A 27,645-nucleotide genomic window follows, 5' to 3' on the forward strand; every position below is an offset into this window, starting at 1 on the left:
GTTTCCTCCCACAGTCCACAAACATACAGAGGTTGATTGAGAACTTGGGGAAATTGTCTGTAGGTATGAGTGTGTGTGTGAATGGTTGTGTGTCTTTGTGTGTCCTGGGATGGGAAGAAATGTTGTCTCTCTTGACTACAAAAACGATGGAAGGTCCAATGGTTGGACTTATTTGATCTGTCTTTCCACATTTTGATTTTTAATTTACCAGATTCTGTGTTTGTCAGTGGGATTCATTTTGAACATCGGATCCAACAAAACTCTTTTTATAATGTCTCTGTAGATTATTTCTAAAAGTAAATTGCATTAAGTTAACAGATTTCAAACAATGTTGGGAAAAGCAAGACTTGTAGTCAAGACTAAGTGCCTTTTTTTAAAATCGATACCAAGACCAAGAGAAAACAATAAACAGTACTCAGATGATATAGACAATAACTGGGTCCAGTTGAAGAACATTAACCTCATGCTGGAGTCAGTTTTGACAACATCCTGCTCGGCTAATTGATCTCTGTGGACTGGACTGTAAGAGGGAATGTCAATGTTTGTGTCATTAAAGGAGCGCAGAGATAATCACGGCGCGTCACGCTTCACCACTTCCATCACAACTACCACAGTCAAGACCAGACAGTATCCCTTTGTACAACCAAGAACATTTCCATAGATTGAATCCTTACATGTTCGCTGGAACTGGAAACAAAATCCAGTAGTTCTAGCAACGTTTGTCTTCCCTGCTTTTTACTCCCTTCTATTCCCACATCTCAGCCTAGATCGTTGTTTTATTAGCAGCAACAACTACATGTGTTTCAAGCTAAAGCCCAAAGTATTTCATCATAATCAGTTCACACAACAAATACAATTATTATGCTTGCTTCGTCTGCGTCCTCCTGCTCGTCCTTGATCTTCCAGGTGCTGCTGGAGTCTTCATCTCATGGCTCTTTTCCCAAACTCCTCCACACTGTCAGACCCTCCATACGATTGTTCCTTCGTTGGCTGGATGCAAAGGACAAATACCCATTTGGCTGTTTTACTTTTCTTTGCAGACAGTTTCATCATACTTTTATCACTCCTCTGCCAACCAGTACTTAAAAGAGCTAAAACGTTTGCTAAAGTATGAAAGTATCTAAAGATGGCGGTCTGGAGAACAACAAGTCGACTTGTTGTTCTCAGAAGTTTGCCTCAGAATGCCTTGTTTTTAAGGGCTATCTGGCCCTTCATCCTACCCCTTCCCCTTCATCCAACCAAGAATTGGGACAGCCCTCCATCTCACAGGCACAAGGTGAGGGGTAAGATAGGGGTAGGGGGACACACTTATTGTTTACTAAAACTGTAGTGGTATACTTAAAGTTTACTTTTGACATCCCTTAGCAGATATCCCTCTTGTCTTTTGAACGTGGAGTAAAATATGTACTAGACATGTACTGTATACCTAGTACATTGGCATCAAAGATAATAGTGTTCTCAGAGTAAACTTCAAGTATCCTTCTGTAAACTAAAAAAAGGTTCCAAATGTGTTCGAAGAAGTATCACACTAGTATACTTTTTAGTACATATTCTAGTACATATTCCAAAGTATGCTAACTGTATTTATAAGTATACTTGGTAAAAATAACTATAAGTATACTACTTTTTTAAGACACCAGAAGATCATCTCAAGTTTTAATGATAATAATACATTTTATTTAAAAGCAACTTTCAAAGAACTCAAGATCGCTTCACAGAATCCAGCAAAAGAATCACACGACACAACAAAATCACATATTTAAAATCGTGAGGTGAAGGATAATAGAAAAATAGATCAAGATGGTAAGAACAGATGAAAGAGTTATGGAGGTACAGTATGTGGTGCGAGGTATGAGGTCAGACAGGTAGGGAGGTGCGAGGTTGTGGATGGACTTGAAGGTTGAGAGGAGGAGTTTGTAGATGATTCTTTGGTTGATGGGAATGATATTTGGTGACGATGCCAAGGCGGCAGAGTTCTGGACGAGTCGAAGTCCATGGAGGGAGTTTTGAGGGAGACCGAAGAGGAGGGAGGTGACCAGGGATGGCGGCGTTGTAAGGTAAGGTAAGGTAAGGTAAGGTAAGGTAAAACTTTATTGATCCCTCAGGAGGTCTCCTTTGGGAAATTGTTTTTTACCAATAGCCAGCAATTTTTCATAAACAATAAAAAATAATACATAAAAAATAAAGTAAGAAGAACATAAAGAGGAAGAACAAGATGACACAATCTAAGTCTAAAGACAAAGACAAAGAACATAGGTCAAGGAAAAAAAAACAAAAAAAAAACAACAAAGACAAAGATACAAAGACTAACATGGAACAGAACATCCATTGTGGGGGGTGAGGGGAGGGGATGGAGTTCTCTGATGTTGCCGTTGTGAAAATAAACATATCGTGTGATGTTGTTTATGTGGGATTGAAATGAAAGTGTATCTTTAGTAATCAAAACCAGATGAATCGCTCCACGGGTCGGAGGTAATTGATTACTAGCCTTGACTTATTAACCAAACCAACAGTCACATATTGATTATGGGGTGTTACATGAAGGGTCGACCCGCCCGGTTTACTGTTCAACAGTAAACTAGTGGCACGATAAGAAGCCAGAAGGAGATGCACTGCAGTAGCCGAACGACTCCTCTTTTGCTACGATCACATTTATTATGGGATTCATTCGTTGAGGTAAATAATCGCTTCTGTTAAATTAATCTTCCGCGTATGTTCATCGTGGAGAGAGAGATCGTAAAACATCGCATCATCCGTCAACCGGTTTCAAAAGACGTTAGGAAGTGTCTTGATCTGACGCTCTCTCATCCCTTCGTCATCTTCTTGTGCTCTGGAATGTTTTGACGAATCCCTTTAACGGCTTCTTTGGTCACAACTTATCTTAATTACCGAAGTTTGTACTAATACATCCTCTTTTTTTCTTTCTTTTCCCTGAAACTTTTCGGCCTAATTAATGTCCGCTCACTTCCTCACACTCTGACTGCTGGTAAACATGCATGCATTATTAAAGCTCCACTCAGAAACAGATGATGCATTTGACCGCAGAGCTCTTTTCCTTTAGGGCAGAAAATAAATCCTCAGCTGCAACTTATGTCTCATTAAAAACCAATCAACACCCAGGAGTTTTAGAGGAAGAGAAGCAACATTCATTCGTTCATTGTTGTACCGAGAGATTGAACCTGATTGAAGGACAAAAAGGTGAGATTGTTTTGTTTTTAATTGTCTTTATATTTCTTATTAGAGTGTTGAGGTGACGTTGATGAAATAAATGAAAAAACGTGTGTTTTAGGAAAGATAAGGAACGCAATGACCGATGTCAACAATTACAATGAAGAGTAGAACTCACTATCAATTAAAAAAATGAATGGTTGAAACTAAAAATAAACACATCGCGATCAAACTTGTACCTTCTGTTAAAGAAATATTGGTAAACATTTTGTTCTGTTGTTACTGAGATTGAGATTAAAACCCCTGATCTAGATCTATCGAAGTGTGGCACAAGGGCCAAACGTGGCCCTGTCATTGCGTTTATGTGGCTTGTAAAAAATGTAAGAAAAAAGAAAAATACAAAGTGATATTTCTCGAATCATTTTCAATAAATGAACTTAAAATTACCTTGACAGAGGCGAGAAATAAGATTTAACAACCACCTACAGTTAAGTTTATCACATTTTTGTAAACTTGTTTTTTGTATTAATAATAATAATAATAATAATAATAATAATAACAATAATAATAATAATAATAACAATAATAATATGATCCCTAAATCCGAAACTTTCTATTTTAAAAAAGAGAATGATGTTAAAGGAGTTCAACTAAAAACCTTTTGTTTTGTGCTTTATGTCATCATATTATCAAAATATTGCTCAATGTTTGATAAATAATTAAATAAGTAGTATTTTGAACAAACAAACTTTTTTCCTGATATTGAAAAATATATTTAGTCACGGTTGGTACGAAGGATAATAAAAATGATTGTAGATCAATCTCTTTTTCCTTTTTTTTACTGTAAAGTATAATTAAAATCAGTTGTAAATGACAGTTGGTTCAGTAAAATTTGTCATTATTAAAAATAAAATATACATATACATATATATTTATATATGACATTATTTCACAGAAGCTTTTGCTCTTTTTAAGGCGGACCAGAGATGGCGGCGATGTTGACCATTGATCCCAGAAACACACAAACACGACAATCCAGCAGGTTTGTTGATCCGACACACACCAGCATTGAAGTAATTAAAAAGAGCATCAAGTCAAGATGGCGCTGGAAAAGTCTCCCATCCTGGAACAAATGTCAGCGGGACGAGGCGGGCCGAAGCTCCGGAGCGTCGTGATGAATGTTGCTCTATAAGTGGATCTGAACGGACGCGATTAGACCTTCTTCTCCGCTCACCTCCCCTGAAGCTGGAAGCGACCAGCAGGGAAGCTCTGGTCTCAGCGGGCCTGACAGTAGAGGACACACACACATCAGCTCCAACTAACGCTGCCTCACAACCACACATGCTTCACACCTTCTTTGTCTCAAAGGTTTTAAATGACATTCACTTCCCTTCGGCTCTCTCACTTTGAAAACAGTCCCAGTGGTTTCACCACATATTTATGTGGCATCAGAACCACCTGCAGAAGATTTTACGCAGCAAATGGTATTTATGTCAAATAAATAAATATTATATTATATATGTCTTTGTTCGACTTGGTGGAAAACTAACCAATAGAACTAGACCATTGCCCTGGGGAATCGTGATAGTGTGCTGTGCCCTGTGACGAAAAAACTATGAAAGCGACAAAAGAGTAAAATCCCACGTTAATAATTTGGACTTTTATCTACAATAAAAAGCTGGAATGGTGTTTCTACATGAACGTATGCAAGAGCAGGAGATGTTTGAAAAACGTTGACTTTTTTGACCTAGTCCCATGAATTTATCGGAGTTTTACGTCGTGAAAAATGTATATTTTGGTGAGAAAAATAATATCAGTGTGAGTCTGATCAAGCTGCATGTTTTGATGTATTTTTTGTTTGTATGTGCTTAACCGAGCCAAAATGTGCCAAAAACGGAAGTAGGATGAATATTAATAAGAAGTCCGGGGAATAACATAAAAAGTGTTATTACAGTTATAAACAGTTATGAAAAATATATATTTTAAATTAGAAAACATCTTAAATACAATCTTTAATGTGTTGCTTTTCAAAAAGTTATCCAAGAGGTTCAAAAGCAACAGTACTATGTAGAGTTCTAGGAAGAAGTTTCACTCCTCTTCCGAGAAGCTTCTTCAGTTCCCTTCTCGGATGAGGAGCGAAACGTCTTTAATTATAAATACATGAATATTTCTATTGACTATAGCTCTCATCTGGAACTAACATTTCTTATATATTTTGTCCAAAATGAGTCTTTAATTGGAATGAATATAATGTATTGTATGTTGTATTGCTTTGATGCACGGCTTATATACAAGTATTTTATTTAACATCAACATATGAATAGGTCTTTAATACAATACTAGTCAGCATTATTATTTTCATCATGTGATGTATTAGCTCTGAGAGTTGTATAAGATCCTGGAGGGAAGAGGAGGACAAGTCAGAAGACAGAATGAAGGTGAAAGAGAGAAGGTAACAGACTCAATTATTTAGGATAATATACATAGACCAAGGGAGTCGAAGAAGAGAGTGCAGCCAAGGTGGAAACGACATTTCTGACAGAAGCATAAGAGTCAGAAGTTTCGTAGGACAGAAGGGATTCAGTTGCCTTTTTAGAAGTATTTAGTAAGTTGTGTCAGATCGAAAGAAGTACAGTAATACTTCTGCTACATTTGGATGTATATATTTAGTTTAAAAGTCCTTTCAGGAATAAAGTGATTAACAAATGACCTATTGAGGAAGTGATCCCCCCCAAACACGTCCGTTAAATAAGGATAAAAGAAAAAAGAAAGGAAGGAGTCGATGGAGCGCATGTTTACACGGAGCAGAGGAGACAACAATGATCTTTATGGAAGAGGAGGCAGCGTTTGCCCGAGGGTTGGAACATAATGACGAGCCTCACATCTCATTATCAGGATTATTGATCAATCTAAGACACCTGCTCCTCTGCAACAACAACAACAACAACACACTTACACCTACTTACTTATCCTTATCTTGCATGAGCCAATTCTTAACCCACAAAAGTATAGAATTAGTGTCACTTCTGAAATCTGAAATCACACACACGATTCCATACTAGGAAGTTAAATGTTTGCCACTGGACTTTGAATATGAATTTCTAACACAAAGGAACACTGTGGATTTCTTTTTTTAACATTGAATTTTGCCACATTTATTTTTTTAACATTTAATTTTTACATTAAAGATATCATTGAATTTTTACATTGAATTTTTACCATTACATTTTTACCATTGAATTTTTACATTGGATTTTTAGCATTGACATTTTAACATTGCATTTTGTGACAATTTAATATAATATATATTATATATTATAATTGATTTTTCTGAGTTTTTATACATTGATTTTATGCCATTTAGATTTATAACATTGAAATATATCATTGAATTTTTACATTTCATTTTTTAACATACATTTTTGTAACATTGAAATAAATCATTATATTTTTAAATTTGATTTTTAACATTGAATTTTAAAAACATTGAAATATATCATTGAATTTTTATTTTATTTTTTTATACATTGAATCAATTTTCATAGGATTTCCTTTATACATTTAATTTGTTTAACTGAATATTTTTACACGTTTAATATGACACTGAATTTATTTAGGCATTGAAAAAATATTTAATAATTAAATTCAAAGTTTGATGTTAATGATGCACAAATACATATTTAAAGTCTGGTGACACAAGATTATCAAAACACATCTCCAGCTGCTAATGTGTAGCTGCCACGCTGCAGAAATGGCTTCAATTAGAAGGAGTGATGGTGGAAGTGTGTCCAACTGGATCATGTCCGCCGACACACTGGTGCTCTTACGAGAGAATTTCACTCATCCCTTCTGAATCCCTCAGATCAGATCAATACAATAACATAAACCCATCGCACTGGAACATTTATGGGGGGAAATTGTAGTTTGACGGGCGAGCAATCTCCATTTTTATAACACAGGTGGTTGAGCAGGTTTATGTCTCTGGCTCGTTCACTCCACCTGCTCGTGAGAGCTACAGGTGTGACTGAACTGATGGAGCTTCTGTAGATGCTATTCTCTGCTCCTCCTGCTGCAGTACGAAGGTGAGGAATTAGGGAAACATTTACCTTCTGTCCAGGCCGGCCGAGTGGGAACATTATTTCTAGGCTGCAGTTCAAGTCAGGACGTCTCATAGACGGTGTGGTAATGATTATTGGGCGAAGAGGAGCTTCTGAGAGACGAGAGCTGGAGAACTGGAGCGTTTTTTTATAACGTAAGTAAGTATTATGGCAGGATTTCTGTTCAGAAGAACGAGCATCTTGTACTTTTTCCCCTCTGTTGTTAAAACGACCTCAACAGATTTTATTTCTGGTTCTTGAACTCAAATGAACTGTAGTTAAAACAAGCAGCAGTAGTCAAGGTGACCCTGAAGGCCCGAACAACCTCCCTGGCTTCCATTGAGCTTCGGGTCACCTTGACCCAGAGACAACACAAGGGATACCACAAACACATTTGTTTTTGAGCACTTGGGTCACCTTGACCCTGAGATAACACAAGGGATACCAAAAAACACCTTTGTTTTCGGGCCTTCGGATCACCGTGACCCAGACATGACACAAGGGATACCACAAACACATTTGTTTTCGGGCATTCCGGTCACCTTGACAAAGACATAACACAAAGGATACCTCAAACACATTCGTTGTCAAGCATTCGGGTCACCTTGACATAGAGATAACACAAAGGATACCTCAAACAGATTTGTTATCGAGCATTCGGGTCACCTTGACCCAGAGACAACACAAGGGATACCAAAAAAAACACATTTGTTTTCGGGCTTTGGGTCACCTTGACCCAGACATAATAATAATAATAATAATAATAATAATCTCTATTTATATAGCGCCTTTCTAGACCAGGGTCACAAAGCACACAAGGGATACCACAAACACATTTTTTCTTGGCATCTAGGTCACATTGATGAAGAGATAACACAAGGGATACCAAAAACACATTCGTTTTCGGGGCATTCCGGGCACCTTGACATAGAGATAACACAAAGGATACCTCAAACACATTTGTTGTCGAACATTCGGGTCACCTTGACCCAGAGACAACGCAAGGAATACCACAGACACTTAGAGAGAAATAAAAGATCATCAAACGATGGCTTCAGTCCTGGAATACTGACCTACGATCGCCTCGTGTTTGTGTGATTCACCGAACACGTATTTCTATGAATAATACACGGTGTATTTTGGGGAGACGCTCCTGTGATTGGCTGAGAGCTCCAGTGAGCGAGAGAGGAGGAAGAGAGAAGGAGAGAGAGAAAGAGAGAGAGAGAGAGAGAGAGAGAGAGAGCTCCAGGATTCTCTCCTGGTTCTTCCACGAGGAGAGACGCTCGGCAGCTGCAGGAGGAGCAGGAGGAGGAGCAGACATCGCCGAGACAAAGTTCCATCCTCGGGAGGAAGTAGGTTTGTGTCGTATCATCTTTAAATTCATCTTTTTGTCGTGTTTTGTGCGATTGTTTTGAGTTTTTTTTCCACCTTCACTGCACTCCCTCTGAGACCCCGAACATTAGTTGAGCAACAGAACCATCGACGACCGTCGTCCGGTGATTGATTCCCAGGAAGGAAGTCAGTGAGTCGGGACGTCGAGGAGCATGAAATTACTTCATGACACTGATGTTAGTCAAGAGGGAGCTTCTTCTTCTTCTTCTTCTCCTCCTCCTCACTCCAGCACCTTCAGCAGGATCCATCTTCATGCTCGGGTCGTTCATGTGAGACCCATCACCGGAGGGGCTCGTGTTCTGTTCCATCTTTTGTGTTTTCAACTTTGATGCTGATGGGAGCCGCTCCATGTTTCCGACACCGTAGACTTCCGTCGCTGCAACATGAACCGAGGCTCCATCCCATCATTTAGCGGCTCTGACAAGCAGAAATCTGGTGGTTTCAGGAAACACCTCCTTCCAGGCGTGATGTCTCGCGTTACTTTTCAAGAGGCTGAGTAATGGACTTGTTAACGGTAGCGAGTCATTAGTTGACACCAGTTTATGTGGTCGCCTGTCGTGCTAGTCATGCTGGTTAAAATAGTTAAGAAAAGATTATTTTTAAACAAATAAAAAATTTGAAACATGCAAAAATATTCTTAAAATTCAGTCATTTAATATTTCAAGTTTTGTTATAAATCCACATTATATATAACTTTATCTTTTGATTCATCATCATTGTGACCATTGTGCACATTTTCCATAATTACTCTTTTCATACTATAAAATAGTCTAGTATTTAGTAGTTTATAAGTTAACCCTTTACTTGTCTGTTTAAATTCCCCCCAAATTTAATTTAATTGATTTTTAATATTTGTAATCCAAGTTTTACATTTTTTGTTAGGATAAATAGAGCCTTAGATTTAAGTCCAACAATGTCGATTCTTTGGGGGAATTATAATAAGATGTATTTGTTTTTTTTATTCTGAAAAGAGATATTTTGTCCCCCTTTTTTTGAGTAAAACATATTTTACTTCCACTCTAATCATACTATTAATTCATTAATAGACATTTATTTATTAAGATGCCATAGTACAGTATATATATATATATATATATCATTTTTATTTTAGATGTAGGCCTGTATTTATATACATATATGGATTTTAAAGTTTACGGTGGCTTAAATATGAGTCATAGAGAGATCAGTGACTTTTTTTATTTATTTACTGTATACAATGACATTTTTATGTTCTTAAAATAAAATACAAAAAGTTATTTTGCAAATATCAAGAACCATCAAAGTAATGCAGGAGTATTTAAGAATATAAATCCCATTTAATTAATTCATTAAATGAACAAACTGGATCAGTTTATTAAATCAGGAAAACACAAATCTTCTAATGTTAACTGTTGCGGTGCATTATGGATCTTTTGTTGTTAATACAAAGTGTGCTTTATACGATGTATAATCAACATGAGTTAATGTTAAGTTAGTAAGTAAGTCAGTAAGTGATAGTTATTTGTAAAGCGCCTTTATAGACCAGGGTCACAAAGTGCTTTAACAATCAAAAACAATACACTGTAAATAAATACTTTAAAAGACCAAGACACGTATCAGTATAAAGCTTAGGAGCAACAGCCTGGAAGGTTTTCTATCCTGATCCTGAAGCGTGTTCAGGAACCATCAGTAGATTCTGATCCACAGACCTCAGAGCCCGAGCTGGGGTGTAAGGCTGGATCAGATGACTGATGGAAGGAGGAGTCTGACCATGAATAGATCTGAAAGTAAGAACCAGAATTTTAAAGTTGATACTTAAAGAAACTGTCAGCCAGTGAAGAGTTTTAAGGATCGTGGAAATGTGAGTTCTTCTACTAGAGCGGGTCAGAATTCTCACTGCAGAGTTTTGTATTAACAGCAGGCGAGACAGATCCTTCTTGTTAAGGGCCACATATGATTGAAATCAATGCAACTCGGGAGAAATGAAAGATTGATCTGAACTTCAGATTCCAAGGAGACGACATGTTGTGCCGAGTGCGTTGACGGGTCTGTGACGGCTCCTTTATAGCGGCCGCTCTCAACTTACGGCTGATCCAGTGTCATCTCTGTAATCAGAGCAGGTGAAGGAAAGAGAAAACCAAACTGGTATTGTTGTGGATATACAGTATCAGTGCGAGTACATTAGCTGAATCACCTTCCTGCAGGTCTTTGGCTGCTGTTCTTTGACTCCACATCTCCTGTCATTTGCCGCTCGTCGCTGCTTTATTACACTGTGATTGGGCCTCGCTCCAGAAGCAGCCGACGCCGGCGCCGACGCTCACTTTTTATTTTTGATGGCACAAATTAAATCACACGCCGGCTCGATACTGGAATGGCTTTGTTGGAAATAACCCGACATTGCTCTATATTGGCCCCGGAATCACAGCGGGGTTGTTGTTCGGTGTGATTCAATTCGGCGCTGATGTGGTAACACAACACCGGCTCGTAATGAACCCAGAGGCGACAGAAACCATTCTCATCATTTCTATTCCAGAGTTGAACGCTTCAAATATTGCAGCTGCTGGTGGATGTTGTCTCTTATTTCAACGGTTAAAATGATATTGAATCATATCCTACATCCATATCGCGAGGTTTGTTTGCTCAGGGAAGCTGACGGTGAAGGTTAGAGGGTCTTTGAGGTGACCCCGCTTTTTGTGTTTGAACTTCACTTAAGAAGCTGATTTCTATTGTCAGAGAGGATCAGAGCCGTCAGCAGGACTCGTCCTGTACCCTTCAGCGTTTTCCTCTGTGGTATGAAAGAGTTTCTTCGAAGGTGAAGAACGTTTAAGCTGATAAAAGTGCTGCGGGATGTGTTTCTCTTTTCAAGGTGTGTGTCTCTGCAATAGTTGTCATTTAGTTTATTTTACCAATAATTTATACCTTTTTTTTAGTTTTGGTAATAAACTCATATTATAGGAGCAAAGAAAATGGTTCACAAAAAGTGAAAAATGCTTTAGAAGATCAGCCTGGAATTAATGTGGTCCAGAATAACAGAATAGAATATTTTACCGTTTTCTTTTTTTGTTACACTTTCATTATTCCCTGAATAATTATTTACTGGCGGACAAATAAATTCTGGCGACAGCTTTACGGCCTTGTAAGAGACTCAAATATCAAATACGAAACATGAGACATTTTAAAAGTTGCCAAAAGATAAAGACAAGGTGACACGAAAGCTCGAAAAACAAATGTGTTTGTGGTATCCCTTGTGATGTCTCTGGGTCAAGGTGAATGACCGCCACCCATGCATTTGTATTTCAGGAAGTGAGGTCGTTCACCTTGACCCAGAGACAACACAAGGGATACCACAAACACATTTGTTTTCTGGCCTTCGGGGCAACACAAGGGTTAACGAAATAACCTCGGTTATCATGAGGATAGCATTAGAAATGTGTCCAGTTTCATTTCTTTGGTCATTTTGTGTGCGACCAGACTTGATGAACGTCACAAAGGTTTATCCAACTTGACACTGTATCGACTTCAAGGGCCATTTTTTAACAGCTTATCAGTCGCGTCATCGTCTGCTGCCTTCACCTCTCTGAGTCTGGGGGACAATAAAAGACGAGATGAATGCGAGCGTCGAAGGACTTTCTTAACCTCAGTGATGATCTCATTACATCACAAACTCAGACCAGACATAAAAAAAAAAGGCAGGATCAGTTTTTTTTCAAAAGCATCTGTTCAGAACTAAAATTTGTTGCCAAGATTCCAAAACTAAATCAACAACAAAAACATAGAGACAGTGCATACCTCTGCCAAGGGCCTTACTTAGAATCAAATCAACTGTGAGCAGCAGCCTGGAAGTGAATAACAAAACTTGAAAAAGATTGCATTTGAATGAATAAAGCTTTTCTATTCTATTCTATTATAGTATAGTGTATTCTAGTGTTATAAACATTCCTTAAATAACAATTAAAACATTATTTTATTTATTTCTATGAACAAACAAGGTGGATTCTTGTGGCACTCGATGATGTGGCGCCGTGGAGTCAAGAAGTCAAGAAGCTTGGTGATCAAAAGGGAAGGCTTTACCATTAATTGAGGAACATCGATTCATCCCATAGAAGCAGAGTCTTTGGGACAGAAAAGCAGGCCCAGGAGTGGCTAAGGAAGATCAGGAGCTCATGCCGACCAGTAAAGTTAAAAGCCTGGCTATTCCTATATGGACTGCTACCCGGACTCCTGTGGCTACTGACATTTTTAAGGTGTCGACAACAGCCGAAGGACTCAAGAGAGAAGCGAACAAACACCTCTGCTGATGGTTGGGCTTTCACATCAGTAGGGCTGTACATCAGGTCCGGTCAATTGCAACTTCCCCTATCATAGGTGGTCAAGGAGTTCAAGGTGACAAACTGCAGGGCCATAATGATGTACAGACACTCCCCCGAATAGAAAATCTGGGGAGCAGGTTTACCAAAGCCTGGACGAAAATGAGCTGCAGACACATCATTTGGCAAAAAGTTGCCGAAGTTGAAGGACATCATCGGCAAACATTGGGGCAAAGCTATTCCTAGGCCGAGGAGAGATCTGGTGCAAACAAAGTCCAGAAGCTGGAGGAAGAAGAGAGAAATGGCCTGAGCCATGGGGCTTGGATTCTAAGGAGCCTGGACCAAGAGGGACCTGCCAGAGTGGAAGATCACTTGGCCCGAACTCTGTAGCCTTATAGCATCTCATTCCTACCCTCCTAAAACCAACAAACCAGTACGGTGTTGACCGAAGGAGGACCTACTGTACAGGCTATTCTGAGAAAGATGAACAATGGTGTACATCCTGGTGCAAGACTTCCCTTACCAAGGGGAGGTACCGCTCTCACCACAACTAGGTACTTTAAGCACTGGCGGACATCTTGGAGTGGAAGAGATAGAAGAAGTGTCAAGTCCATGTAAGCCTGATACCATCCATTCAGGTCATCTGGGCGGGTGAAAGACCATCACTCTCAAGAAGACCAAGAAGGGCCTCCTGCAGTTAGCACCATGATGGGAGATGGATGAGATTGGAACTGGGAAAGAAACGTTGTATTACCCAGGACGTCTAAACCTCCTTAAGACCTGACAAACTGTGCTGAGAATCATCCTGAACTGATAGTCCATTGGGAAGACTGATGTGTTGAGGCCTCGGAGAGGAAAGCCACGTACCAGGTTCTGATCCAAAACTGCAGGGACTAAGGGTGGCAGGCTTGGCCTTGTGGAAGACGCTCATACCGTGGAGAAGATGGACAGTAACTGGCCATCACTTATTCAATTCATTACTTTGGTTCAACTATTGTATAGTCGCCATTAACCCAAAAAGACGAAGAAGCAAAAAAGAGAAAACATAATATATGCCTTGAGTAGGAGCAGTAGTAAAACTTTCTCTGTAAATATATTTTAGAAAAGAGAATGATTTTTTAAATGTCGACCTATTGGGTTTTACAGCCTGCTTTAATCAGACCCTCCGGTATCACATCTGCTGACGTTCTACTTCTTTAACATTTGAGCGAGCGTGGAAGTGGCCTGTTGTCAGTCGACCGTCCCTCGTCTGCCCCGGCAGACCTGATGAAACGACTCCGTGATGTGGAAGGAAAGTGATGTTTTCTGACGTTAAAAGTGCTGACATCACCAAATCATCGCTCTCCACAAACACACACACACTCTCACACACACACACACGGGCTGAACTGAGCACGACCTAGACTTCCCGATTCTCATCTGTTACTCTCGGCTGCGACTGCAGGTGTAACTGATTTATTCTGTCCAAGCTCTGCTGCTTCTCAGGTTACTGCAGAGCAGCTCTGTAAATGCAAATATTACCAGACTGAACTTAATCTTTCCTCCAGAACTTGATCAAGTCTGAGGTCTTTTCATTGCCTTCACGCCTCACAGATCTTCACCATTACGTCCTGTAGCCTTTCATTCCCACACATTCCTAAATGTTAGGATCTTAATGTTTTAAGATTTAATGTGGCCGAGTGTTGAGACATCATCTCCAGCGTTCCTGGTGGGTGCCTTCTACTTTTCCTTGAATAAAAAAAATCGTACCCACCCACTCAGGGATCCACCTGTATTTCGAGGTGAATCAAGGAAGGAACCCTGACAGGATGACATGTCTGTGATGTTCCAAGGGGGGGAATGACCGGTTGTTGTAGGACCGGGTTGTGTCTCCAGGTACAGCGACCTTCAGACGAACTGGTGTTTCAGTCAGTGAGGATGACAAATGGTCAACACACCAGAGATATATACAAGTTTGTGCAAACAAAGTCCAGAAGCTGGAGGAAGAAGAGAGAAATGGCCTGAGCCATGGGGCTTGGATTCTAAGGAGCCTGGACCAAGAGGGACCTGCCAGAGTGGAAGATCACTTGGCCCGAACTCTGTAGCCTTATAGCATCTCATTCCTACCCTCCTAAAACCAACAAACCAGTACGGTGTTGACCGAAGGAGGACCTACTGTACAGGCTATTCTGAGAAAGATGAACAATGGTGTACATCCTGGTGCAAGACTTCCCTTACCAAGGGGAGGTACCGCTCTCACCACAACTAGGTACTTTAAGCACTGGCGGACATCTTGGAGTGGAAGAGATAGAAGAAGTGTCAAGTCCATGTAAGCCTGATACCATCCATTCAGGTCATCTGGGCGGGTGAAAGACCATCACTCTCAAGAAGACCAAGAAGGGCCTCCTGCAGTTAGCACCATGATGGGAGATGGATGAGATTGGAACTGGGAAAGAAACGTTGTATTACCCAGGACGTCTAAACCTCCTTAAGACCTGACAAACTGTGCTGAGAATCATCCTGAACTGATAGTCCATTGGGAAGACTGATGTGTTGAGGCCTCGGAGAGGAAAGCCACGTACCAGGTTCTGATCCAAAACTGCAGGGACTAAGGGTGGCAGGCTTGGCCTTGTGGAAGACGCTCATACCGTGGAGAAGATGGACAGTAACTGGCCATCACTTATTCAATTCATTACTTTGGTTCAACTATTGTATAGTCGCCATTAACCCAAAAAGACGAAGAAGCAAAAAAGAGAAAACATAATATATGCCTTGAGTAGGAGCAGTAGTAAAACTTTCTCTGTAAATATATTTTAGAAAAGAGAATGATTTTTTAAATGTCGACCTATTGGGTTTTACAGCCTGCTTTAATCAGACCCTCCGGTATCACATCTGCTGACGTTCTACTTCTTTAACATTTGAGCGAGCGTGGAAGTGGCCTGTTGTCAGTCGACCGTCCCTCGTCTGCCCCGGCAGACCTGATGAAACGACTCCGTGATGTGGAAGGAAAGTGATGTTTTCTGACGTTAAAAGTGCTGACATCACCAAATCATCGCTCTCCACAAACACACACACACTCTCACACACACACACACGGGCTGAACTGAGCACGACCTAGACTTCCCGATTCTCATCTGTTACTCTCGGCTGCGACTGCAGGTGTAACTGATTTATTCTGTCCAAGCTCTGCTGCTTCTCAGGTTACTGCAGAGCAGCTCTGTAAATGCAAATATTACCAGACTGAACTTAATCTTTCCTCCAGAACTTGATCAAGTCTGAGGTCTTTTCATTGCCTTCACGCCTCACAGATCTTCACCATTACGTCCTGTAGCCTTTCATTCCCACACATTCCTAAATGTTAGGATCTTAATGTTTTAAGATTTAATGTGGCCGAGTGTTGAGACATCATCTCCAGCGTTCCTGGTGGGTGCCTTCTACTTTTCCTTGAATAAAAAAAATCGTACCCACCCACTCAGGGATCCACCTGTATTTCGAGGTGAATCAAGGAAGGAACCCTGACAGGATGACATGTCTGTGATGTTCCAAGGGGGGGAATGACCGGTTGTTGTAGGACCGGGTTGTGTCTCCAGGTACAGCGACCTTCAGACGAACTGGTGTTTCAGTCAGTGAGGATGACAAATGGTCAACACACCAGAGATATATACAAGTTTGTGTCTTCTCGTGTTGACTATTGCAACATAGTCTGTTTTCATGTCTTAACAAGAAGGATCTGTCTCGCCTACAGTTAATACAAAACTCTGCAGCGAGAATTCTGACCCGCTCTAGTAGAAGAACTCACATTTCCCCGATCATTAAAACTCTTCACTGGCTACCAGTTTCTTTCAGGAAAGGACTTTAAAATTCTGGTTCTTACTTTCAGATCTATTCATGGTCAGGCTCCTCATTACATCAGTGATCTGATCCAGACTTACACCCCAGCTCGGGCTCTGAGGTCTGTGGATCAGAATCTTCTGATGGTTCCTGAACACGCTTCTGGACCAGAGGAGAGAAATCCTTCCAGACTGTTGCTCCTAAGCTTTGGAACGATCTTCCTCTCCCTCTGTGTTTGATGATCTACTGACTCCTTCAAGAAACATTTTCAGACATTTTTATTTGTGAAGGTTTTCCCTGATTTTCTGAATATCCTGTGTTGTTCTCTGTGTTATCTTGACCTTTTTGGAATATATTTTATTGGGTATTGTTTTAATTGTTTAAGTGCTTTGTGACCATGTTCTGGAAAAGCTCTCTACAAATATAAATTACTTACTTACTGACTAACTTACTAATAGAGGTCAACTTTAGCGTGCAGGATATGGGACGACCTGACACTGCGGACTGGAACCAGGGAGTTTAAGTTGCGGCTTCAGGGGCGTTGACAGCAGAGGAAATATCAGCTTGAGTTTTGTCCAGCAGTTGCTGTGATAAATGCGGCACATTAGGTTGAATGTCTAGATGACGAGTGCAAAGTCTTCCGCGCAAGCTAACATCGAATCCACCTCCCAAAGGCATTGACCATAGGTTTCATTAAGGATATTGAGTGATCAATCCAGAGTCTTTAAATACCTTCTCCGAAAAAAGGTATTAGGAATCATACGTACACGCTACAAAGGACACGCGTGCTATAGAAGTCGGACAGGTGTGCCGATTAGTTCAGTAACCTGCCCTTTTTGGATTAGATACAAGAGGATCCTCTGGTTTTTAAAGTAATTTCCCAAGATGTTCAAATGTAATTCAAGAGTCAATAAAAGATTAAAGTGATTCCTCTGTAGTCTGAAATGTTTAATAGGCGTGTCACTCAAACTGTCAGATTGAGGAAGAACGTAGACGCCGAGCACAAAGATAAAGAGTTTTAAATCAACATGGGTCTCCAACACTTAGATCGTAGATGGACCCAGCTCTAGAGTCGTCACCCTTTATCTCCCAAAAAATCACTGTGTAATCTTGACAAGTAGTTTTCCTTGACCTTTCTGCGTCCTCGGCTGACATTCTGCATCCCTCGGAAGCCTCCCAGGCAGCACCGAGACACCCCAGTGCTCCAGGCTGCCAGAGAGAGTGACACATACAACCGGGGGATAGGCTGCGACAGATTGTAGATGCCGACTACTGAACTTTTTTTGGGGGGGGATAGAGCGAAGGCTCACGTTATGCAACCCATGACCCTGAGTGGAAACTGGACCCATCAGCAGATTTGAAGCCTCGTCTTAGTTAAACACTGATTTTTATACTTGGAATATTAATGCCAGTGTGACCTTGAGAGAATGTGCTGACAAAGACAATAGCCCGCGGGCCGATGATAGATCGTCGGCCACTTCAAAGACTGAATTGCCGCGGCGACGAACCCGACCGAGGCTCGATTCCTTCACTGTTGTGCCGTCGCGACACCATCCATCTTCCCCTCGGAGTTCCCGTCCACCACTCATTTTTTCCATGAGCTGTTACGAGCGGCCGCGGAGTAATTAACAGGTGCCGGTGGCGAGAGTCATTCCTCAAACTGATACGTAGTGAGCGGTCGAAGGGTGAACGTGCTCATGACAGCCAGCAGGTGGTTTGGCAAAAAAGTCCGCTCAACACACGGCGTTACTCTCGACTCGGCGCACTTTCAAAAAAGGTCAGCCGTCTTCAGTGCCGGACTCTCGCAACACTGGCTTCTCATTTGCATTGAAACAAAACACCAGTGAGCGTTACACGGATTTGCTTAAGACGAGTGTGTGTGTGTGTGTGTGTGTGTGTGCGCCGAGTGGAACGACTGGCCGGGTCGGAAACCGCAGGATATTTAATTGCCGGGCTTTATCACCATTACTGTTGTTCCCGACTGTCTGTCTGGATAATTATGACTCCGGATATCTGAGGAGTCGGCCGGTCGTGAGCTTAGTGCTAACTCAAGAGAGGAAATATCAGTGCAGTGCCAAAAGAAATAAGATGGTTGTTAAAATTAATCAATTAGATTATAAAAAATATTCATGATTAAATCTTTATATATACACACTATAAAATAAATGAAAATACTTATCCATGGTTTATGGGTTTCTTTCAATGGTGAACTTTTTTACCACCAACTATTGATTTTCCAACCTGAAGACCTTCCTTCAATCAGCTCTTCTATCTACAACATGGTCAGATCATGACTTTGCTTGTATTTGTGGACAGTTTTCTCAAAATGAATCAATATTTTTAATAAATGTAACATTAAAGAATATCAAACATCCCTGAGATTTTTCAAAAATCCTTTAGCAAGAATCAAATTTTTGGGGGGGAAATATTAAAATAAAAGGAAACGTGTATATGCAAGTCCTGGAATTTCCTGAGCAGGTGGTAGAGATTTGTCAGTGGGTAATTGAAAGATTGGCTTCAGGTGCGTCTTCCTGTCACTCTAAACGAAATTAAGATGTTTTACATAATAAAAACAGTAAATAAACAATAGTTTACTTTTCATCAATACAGTTTTATTACATTTGTTTTAACCTTCTTTATTTTTTTGCCAAAAAAGAGTGTTTTGATTTTCAATGTCTATTAATATTGAAAAACCTAAAATTTGACAATATATTTTTTTAAATTCAGATGTTTCTTTTGTTTTTTTATATCCCATTTTTAGGATTTAAAGCGTTTTTTCGTCCTCTGTAATCCGTTTTTGCTTCTGCGGGGAATTCTATTCCGATATCTGCCACAGCCTCCTGTGGTGACTTTTGTGATGTTTTTTATTTTTATTTTAACTCATTGACACACACTAAAGAGCAAACACATTTAAAAAAAAAGGAAGCCCGTTGTTAAGCCTCCAGGGATAGGATCACGTTTCCAGTGTTTATTTCTAGCCATCTTAACCTAACCTTGTGATTTCTGGTAACGTCTTGGATCTTGCCTCAAACCTACCTTAACCTGATACTTCAAGGGTCATAATGTTTGTTTGAAAAGTAGTTCAGACCTTGTGCACGTCTTTATAACGCAAACCTGTCTAATTGTCAATATAGTCAATAAAAACAACTTATTGTGGAAGCCACAAAGTTGTATATCCGGGGAACATTTGGCTGCAGTCATCCCAAGATGACCTTCACAAGGTCATTTCCTGGAGGAACATCCTTGACAAAACAGAATACCTGAGCCGTCAATGACGCTGGATTCAATGTTCCAGATCTGAGCCGCTGCAAACCTTCTTAATTCTTTCAAACATAAATAAAATCACCACTAATGTGACCAACAGGTTTGAGCCGTGTTCATCTTCTCAGGGTTCTCCTCGTGACCTTCCGTCCGCAGGACCGATCCGTCTTTATAAGTTGTCGGATGGACAGAGTCAATTGGATTTGGGCTGCCGGGAGGAAGAGTGGAAACCTTTACTGTCACTTACTGTTGTTCTGGGAGTGGAATTATCTTGAAGAAGTGAGGAGAGAAATAAACCAGACGCTGCAATGGACTTCTCAAAGTTAACGGTTCACCGACGGAAAATCCTTGTCGTACCGTCAGAGTCAGAGCAACAACACAGATGCTCTGGATCCAGACAGAGCTGGTATTGAGATGCAGGATTAACCAATGAAGTTCGTTGTTTATCATCAGAATTCTCTTTGAATATTAACAAAAGGTCAGAATCCGCTCCAGGATTACACGACTTCCAGGCTTTCCCGATCAGTCGGATTAGCTTCAGCTGTGATCAATCACTCGCCGCTTCTTAAGTTAGAGTCCAGAGCAGAGAACGCTCTTCTAGAACCTTTGATCCATGAGTTGCTGCTGCTCCTCCTCAATCTTTAGTTCTCCGTCCATCATCCTCTCTTCGCTTTCTCAAACTGATGTGTTGTTGCATCTTTTATACACTTCAGCTTCGTGAACGCGCGTCCTCGACCTCAACACCCTGACATGTTCAAACTCATGAATCCCACGTTTCCTTCAATTAAGATGTTTTTTAATTTTATTTTAGGTTCAGAGTTTGTCTATATGATCAATACCTACATGGAGCAACTATAAATACATGATTTCAAGGGGGAAATCGTCTTCTAAACTAGATATAAATGAGGGTATTATTAAAGAATAAACATGTGGGATAAAAAATCAACAACTTCAATAAAATAAATAAATATACATACATTTATAAAGGTTGGTTGATAATTGATTTAAAGGCTTTGCTCTTTAACTAATTTAAATACAATACTAAGAATAAATATATACATCAATATCACAACAGAAACACACTAATAAAGATCAGTTTTTACAGTTTGAGTTTAACCTGCTGATGGCAGAATAAGAACATGTGTCGCTTGATTTTGATCTGATTTAACAATTTTGAGTTTCATATAAAGATTTGTATCTTTTTATACAAGGTGAAAACACACTTCTCCGAGGCTTGACCTCCCTATTAAATTAAAAAGCTGTTTTAATACAGCACAATTATACTTAAGGGTTCCTAAATTATAATTCCCAGACCAAACAGAACATAAATCCTTCCCATCAGAGAAATAAAAAAAAAACATTGTGCAAAAAAATACTTAAATGAAATCACATTGAACCCGTTTTTGTCCTTGTGAAGATGAGTCGCTTCTGCACGTCCTGATAAAAGTCCGACCTTTGGTGTCTGTGTTCGAGCGAGCGTGTTTGACTGAGGTGTCTGAAAAAAGTTTTTGATGAAGACTGACGAGTGTCCGCTTCACTCGGCTTCTCCTGGAAACGCCCGTGTTGAGGGAAAGTATCCTGAAGGGGAAATGGAGCGAGATCTTGAACATGAGCGTGTGTGTGTGTGTGTGTGTGTGTGAGGCTGATGGAAGGTGATGGTCGGGCTTAACTAAGAGGAAAAAGAAGCTGAGCCATCGCCTGTCCTCGCTCTGCCTCGCCACGACTCACTCACACATTTAGGAATACGTTTAACCCGCCGGACAATCATTCATGGAGTCCATTAGATTTGGAATCACAATCGATGCTAAACAAAGCCCCGGTAATGACGGAATGGAAGATATTGAACAAAATGATAGATTCACCCATTTTGAAAGAGCACGAACGCTCTCGCACCTTTAAGCCCAATCACGATCTGTCGATTCCATTAATCATGCTTTCCTGTGATGAATGGCTGAGGGAGAAGAGCCGCGGCTAAATATACAGAGAAGAGCTGCTGATGATCGTAAACCTTTTTAGCGGCTTCACAAAAAAAAACGCAGCATTATCAGTGAGTGGGTGAAAAATCCATTATTCTTATCTGCTTCAAATTCCATTTAGAAGCTGAAGATGCCTCTTTGTGTGCTTCAGAGACTCTTTTAATGCTTTCAACACAAGTATCGATTGTTCATTTCCACGTGTAGTTAATGTTGTTGCTCTACGTGCACGTTTGTATGGAAGGTTAATTCAGTTTGAAGCCAGGTTTAGACCCTTACATGTGGTTATATTTGCCTCCTTTGTGACTCTAGTTTTTCATTTTTGACATTTAATTAAACTTTTTGAGCAGATCCGAGCTCTCAAAATTAAAAAATAGAGTTCAAACCAGTTAATTAAAGCAAGATTTCATTTTAAGGGTTTACTAGTGTTTTGAAAGTCAGTTGATTTATTAATCTAATCCACCTTCCAGACAATCCATCGTAACTCTGTAAAATAACGTCGACTCATTTATAATACAAAGCAAAAAAACATCTACAACCAAAGTATAATTGGAAAAAAAAACCTTCTCCTTTCCTCCCATGTGTTTGAATGTTTTAAATCTACGTTGAGTGTCCAGAAACGTGCCTTAACCCTTGTGTTGTAATTGGGTCACGGCGACCCGGTGGCCTGGAAACGAATGTATTTTGAGAAAAGGGAGGGTTTGGATCAAATGTAGTATCATGTTATTATTAAAGTGTCAATTATAGTGGCTTAAAAATGAAATGTATGTCAACCAAATATTTAATATAATAACCTGCATGAATAAAAACATTATCTTCTCGAGACTAAATATCCCTCAAGGGGTTTTAATCTATTAACATGTCATTATCTGGGTTTCCATCTCTCTTTGAAATGCACAAAATCTAAATAATGCAATAAAAAGCTGTTAATGGAAACATACATTTTTAAACGGCTGTCAAATGTCACTTTTATGAAAAAAAAACATTCCGATGATACTAATTTAATCAGTCCATTGACCAACCTTATCACCTATTCATATGCGTCAGTGCAGCTCTTAGTTGGTACAGAATCCTCCTTATTTATAGCACAGCTCTGTCAGTCGATGCTGGAAACACATGAAGAAATTCTTCATTGATCGATCATCTCTCAGAGCCACGTAACCAGAGCACAATCCATCGTGACAAGACAAGACGCTCTGACGTTACTTAAAGAGCAACTAAATGTTATTACTTTATAAAGTTCTGGAAATCTGGGCGAACGAGAGGTTACGAGAGCGGAGTCCATTATGATGCAATAATGGCTTCACTCCTCCTCCAGACAGCTGTAATCAGGCCAGCTTTGTTTATACAACAAGTCCCTTGTAGGTGGAAACTTCCTGGATTGATGACTTGCGGTGACAAATCTTCGACCAATCACAGCAGAGTGGGCGTGGTTACAGTAAACAAGATTTCATCCGCAGGAAAAACAGTGGGCGGGGCTTAAGATCGTTTTCTAATGTAAATATTTCAATAAGAGAGTTTTGTCTAAGACACACTTAAATCAACACATTAGTTGAACTTTAAAGGAAAGACTAGGAACCTCCCGGCCAAAATCATCATGGGATTACGTCACATGACGACCATCTACGCAGGAACATTCAACGGAAAACCTTCAAATTGTGTGTTTAGCAATGAACTTTAATAGAAACTAACGATTGTTGTTTTAGTATTAAGGTCGTCACAAAGAGCTTTCGAACATCCAGTATTGCAACATGGTAGATCCAATCGTGTCCTTGTTTCAAGGCTTCTGACCTCATGACTTCCCTTGTCAGTTCACACACACACACACTGACACACATTGTGAGAATGAGAGTGTGTGTGTGTGTGTGTGCTTGTATTCACAGTTTTCTCTTCGCCTCCCAGGTGTTGTTCTGCTGCCAGCCTGAGTCTGATGCAGCCGGAGACAGCAGCTGATGAAGTAGCAGATAGAAAACCTCTGACCTGAGTGTGTGTGTGTGTGTGTGTGTGTGTGTGTGTGTGTGTGTGTGTGTGTGTGTGTGTGTGGGTGTGGGTGGAGGACAGAGTGGATGGAGAAAGCATTCAAGCGTGATCACTGCAGAGAAGTCCAGTTTTAAAGCGACTAATTCAGCTTCTTATACACGTCGTCATCTATTAATCGTTCCTGTCGTTCATCAAATCTCTCTTCACTGTCTTTAGATCTGGACGAGCAGGTTTAAAAGTGTCTAGTGTTTCTGTAGAAGTCTTAAAACACCAGATGAGAAGAGATCCTGGACTATTCTCTAGAACGACACTACAAAAAACTGACCAGAAACTGTTTCCTTCAACTGAGAAAAATCTCTAATTTTAGAAAAACGTTGTCACGATCTGGAGCTTATAATCATATGTTTTTGTATCTTCTTGTTTAGACTATTGCAACAGTTTATTTTGGTGTATAAACAAAAATAAACTGTCTCGCCTGCAGTTGATACAAAACTCTGCAGCGAGAATTCCGCCCTGCTCTAGTAGAAGAACTCACATTTCTCTGATCCTTAAAACCCTGCATTGGCTGCCAGTTACTTACTTAATATTCAGGAGGAACACTTTGTCTTGAAGGTTCAACAGAAACACAATCCACAAGCAGGCTGTTGTCATCTGTGTCAGTGTTTGAACTGGAAAAAAAAAAATCTTCAATGACTTCATAATAATCCAGTGTCTTTAAAGGAGAGGCTTTTGTTCTGAAGGTGGCAGGAAGGACGTTCCCTTCTTTAGTCTTGATCATCACTCAATATCAAGAATTCTTGTACGCTGACAATGTCCTAATAAAGTTTTCAGATCGGTCTTCCACGGCTGACCCGACGTCTCTTTCGTTTCAGATCAATAAAAAAAGGAGATGCTTCGGCTCCGTCAGGTCCCGTCGCTCCTCTGAGCGCATTAGGAACGACCCAGTAGACGCTCAGAGGTCCAGAATTGGATGAAGCCATTTATGTGACAGACAACACAGGAATCTCGTCTGAACCTATTTGTACTTCTCAGGAGAGACTTTTTTTTTCTTTTTTTTTTGATTTCCCACAGGACACCTGACGGTTCTGACCCACTTTAGCCCTCAGTTCATCCGAGGAGAGTCTATATTTAGGACCATTAACCTGCTAATTGTCTGACGCAGAACCTCAAACCTTTACTTGAGCGTGTTTGTCTGCTCGGGTCGACCTTGAGTGAATTGATAATTAGCCTGAAAATAAAACCCCCCCTGGAGGGACGTCGGCTGCATTAGACCGAACATCCCCCCCCCAAAAAAAAAGGTGAGCGCGTACGCTGATGACACCTTGTCATATCGGATTAGAGGCAGCGTTATCAAGGTCGCGCTATTTTGACTGACCCAGATCTAAAAGCGAACGCCGGGGCCCAGCTGAAGGATCAGGATCTCCTGCTCAAATGAACTCCCTCCCGTCCTTCTCCGCCCCACCGCCCAACATCCAGACCCTCCAGTCGACGTGCAAGCCCTGCCTCCGGGCCCCGTGGAGGATGAACGATGGGCCCACGCTCGACTACGAGTTGCTGCTGTCCCCGGCCGGCTCCTCCCTCCCCGGGGTCCCCGGCGGGGGCAGCAGCGGCCCCCCGCTGGCCCTGGTCGGGGTCGACACGGAGCAGCGCACGGCCCTGGCCTTCGTAGGCCTCCTGATGCTCTTCCTGGTCTTCCTGCTGGTCCGGTGCTTCCGGATCCTGCTGGACCCCTACAGCCGAATGCCCGCGTCGTCCTGGACTGACCACAAGGAGGGGCTGGAGAGGGGTCAGTTTGATTACGCCCTGGTGTAGAGGGAAGTATGTTTTTTTTTGTTGCACCCTAAATGTGGACTTCTTACCTTCAGAATCGGGTTTCTTCTTACTGGTGTGAGTGTGAGGGACGCACCAGGGACATGGACCAGCCAGCATGAGGTGGACTGCTGCCTTAATGGGATCTTGCCATCACTTCGAAGGTTCTTGATACAGTTTCATAATTCAAGTTAAAGTTTAATTCACTCAGAGGATGATATCCCTTTAATGGAATTTAGTTCCACACACAGAAAATACAGATAAATATCTATTATAGTTGATTTTATTTTACTTCATATTTTTCAATGGTTTTCTTTAACTTTTTTGCATTTTTATTCAGGCAGGACAACCTCTTGTCCTCCTGAACTGTGATCTCATTGATCATCTGCATTTATTACGACGTCAAGTAGCAGTTGCTGCTTCCACAAAATTTGAAAATTAAACATTTTCCACCAGGATTTCGAATAAAAGAAGTTCTCGGATTTCTTTTGCAAAAGGGCCACGTTTAACAATTTTAACTGACAGTTTTTATACGGCGCTCACAGGGTCAAAGTACAACTATTAAACTTATCATGTAGAAATATTTACATTAATTTCCTTTTTAACTTTTTTTTTCATTCCTTAAAGTACAATTTCTGAAAGTTTTTAAACAAAATGTTCATTTGTTTTCATTTTCGTTTCCATTTTGTGAGTTGGTTCTTTTTTCTTATTTAATTATTAGTTTTGTGTGATTTAAATGTCCATAAAGTTAAAAGTGTTTTGTGTTTTGTTTTGGTTCTTTTTACATCTGTCTTTCTGTTTTTCTAACCCTTTACAACATGACCATTTTTTTGAACCGCCCCAGTGTTTAATGCTACACACGGGTTAGCTAGCTGTTGCTAAAAATAAAAGAAAAATGGCCGACAGAGGTTAAAGTTCAGAAACATTGGGAAATTAAGCAACAACTAATGGGTCATTTACTCGTAAATATTTCATTTATTTTGTGAATTGCTTGTGTAACATTGACCCCTTTATTCACCAGTGTGTGTTTAAAAGTATTTTTTTTAATTTATGAAAGATAAAGATACTTTAAAGTACTTTAATCCTTATTGATGGTTAACAGTCGTGACTACAGTAACTACCAAGAATCATTCATTATTTAGTCGACAGTGAAGTTAGTTTAACCTCATGTTAAAAGCAGGATTAAATCATCCGTCAGTGTCTTTTGTCAACAAACATATATATGTGTGTAAAGGAAAGATGGAGAAAAGTAAAGTAAAGTTTTCTGGTGGACGCCGCCTGGAAGCAAGAAGCCATATAAACGCGACGTAACCTCCCCGACGTAGAGTTGGTAGTTTACTTTCCTCACTAGCAGCAACCTTTAGACGACAGAATGCTTTATTTTTCTATTATTGACTCACGTTTGAGAGTCTCTCTTTTGCTATCTCGATGTTTCCCAGCCAGGATTTTAGAGAGCGGAGCAAGTAGCCTTTGCCCTGTTTCTGTTTTTGTATCTGCTCAGTTCTGGACGGTTTGTTCTCAACACTGTGAGAGTAGTTTCTGTCGGATGAAGGATTAAAACTGAACTGAACCGTAACGACTCGTCTGTGTCTTTACTGGTGTGTTTGCTCTCCAGGACTTTGAGAAGAGGGTTCTGACCACACCTCGCCGCTGAGTGGAGGTCGTTTGTCAGGAGGAAACCTCAGAAGCCATTTTTCCTGGTTCTTCACTCAATCGTTGAGGTCGACAACTGACGACTATTTCATCAGAAAATAGAGATTATTACAGCAGAAACCTTCCAAAAACCAGTCCAGTACGTAGATTTAAGTTTGAAACTCAATCGGACAATTGGCCAGAATATTGAACACAGTTAACGGAAGAGCTTGATGC

At 40.4% G+C, this 27,645-nt stretch overlaps 1 protein-coding gene across 3 annotated transcripts; it reads left to right on the top strand.

Moving 5' to 3' along the window:
* The first annotated feature begins 8,581 nt into the window (after positions 1-8,581).
* On the top strand, positions 8,582-27,323 carry LOC148085445 (cortexin-1-like). 3 transcript variants are annotated; one of them, XM_087782583.1, is made up of 3 exons: positions 8,592-8,621; positions 24,840-25,753; positions 25,833-27,323. In XM_087782583.1, the coding sequence occupies exons 2-3, from the start codon at positions 25,399-25,401 to the stop codon at positions 25,856-25,858; spliced, it is 381 nt and encodes a 126-aa protein (XP_087638709.1). In that variant the 5' UTR covers positions 8,592-8,621; positions 24,840-25,398; the 3' UTR covers positions 25,859-27,323. The 3 variants fall into 3 exon arrangements, with proteins under 3 accessions (XP_087638708.1, XP_087638709.1, XP_087638707.1); XM_087782582.1 differs by lacking the exon at positions 25,833-27,323 and having other exon boundaries at positions 8,582-8,617; positions 24,840-25,781; XM_087782581.1 differs by lacking the exon at positions 25,833-27,323 and having other exon boundaries at positions 24,840-25,781.
* Positions 27,324-27,645: the final 322 nt, after the last annotated feature.

This window comes from Callionymus lyra, chromosome 2, assembly GCF_982586985.1.
Source record: "Callionymus lyra chromosome 2, fCalLyr1.hap1.1, whole genome shotgun sequence".
In the NCBI taxonomy this organism is placed as follows: Eukaryota; Metazoa; Chordata; class Actinopteri; order Syngnathiformes; family Callionymidae; genus Callionymus; species Callionymus lyra.

Excerpts from the sequence above, each read along its gene's own strand:
- LOC148085445 (XM_087782582.1), top strand. The coding sequence starts at position 25,399 with ATGAACTCCCTCCCGTCCTTCTCCGCCCCACCGCCCAACATCCAGACC.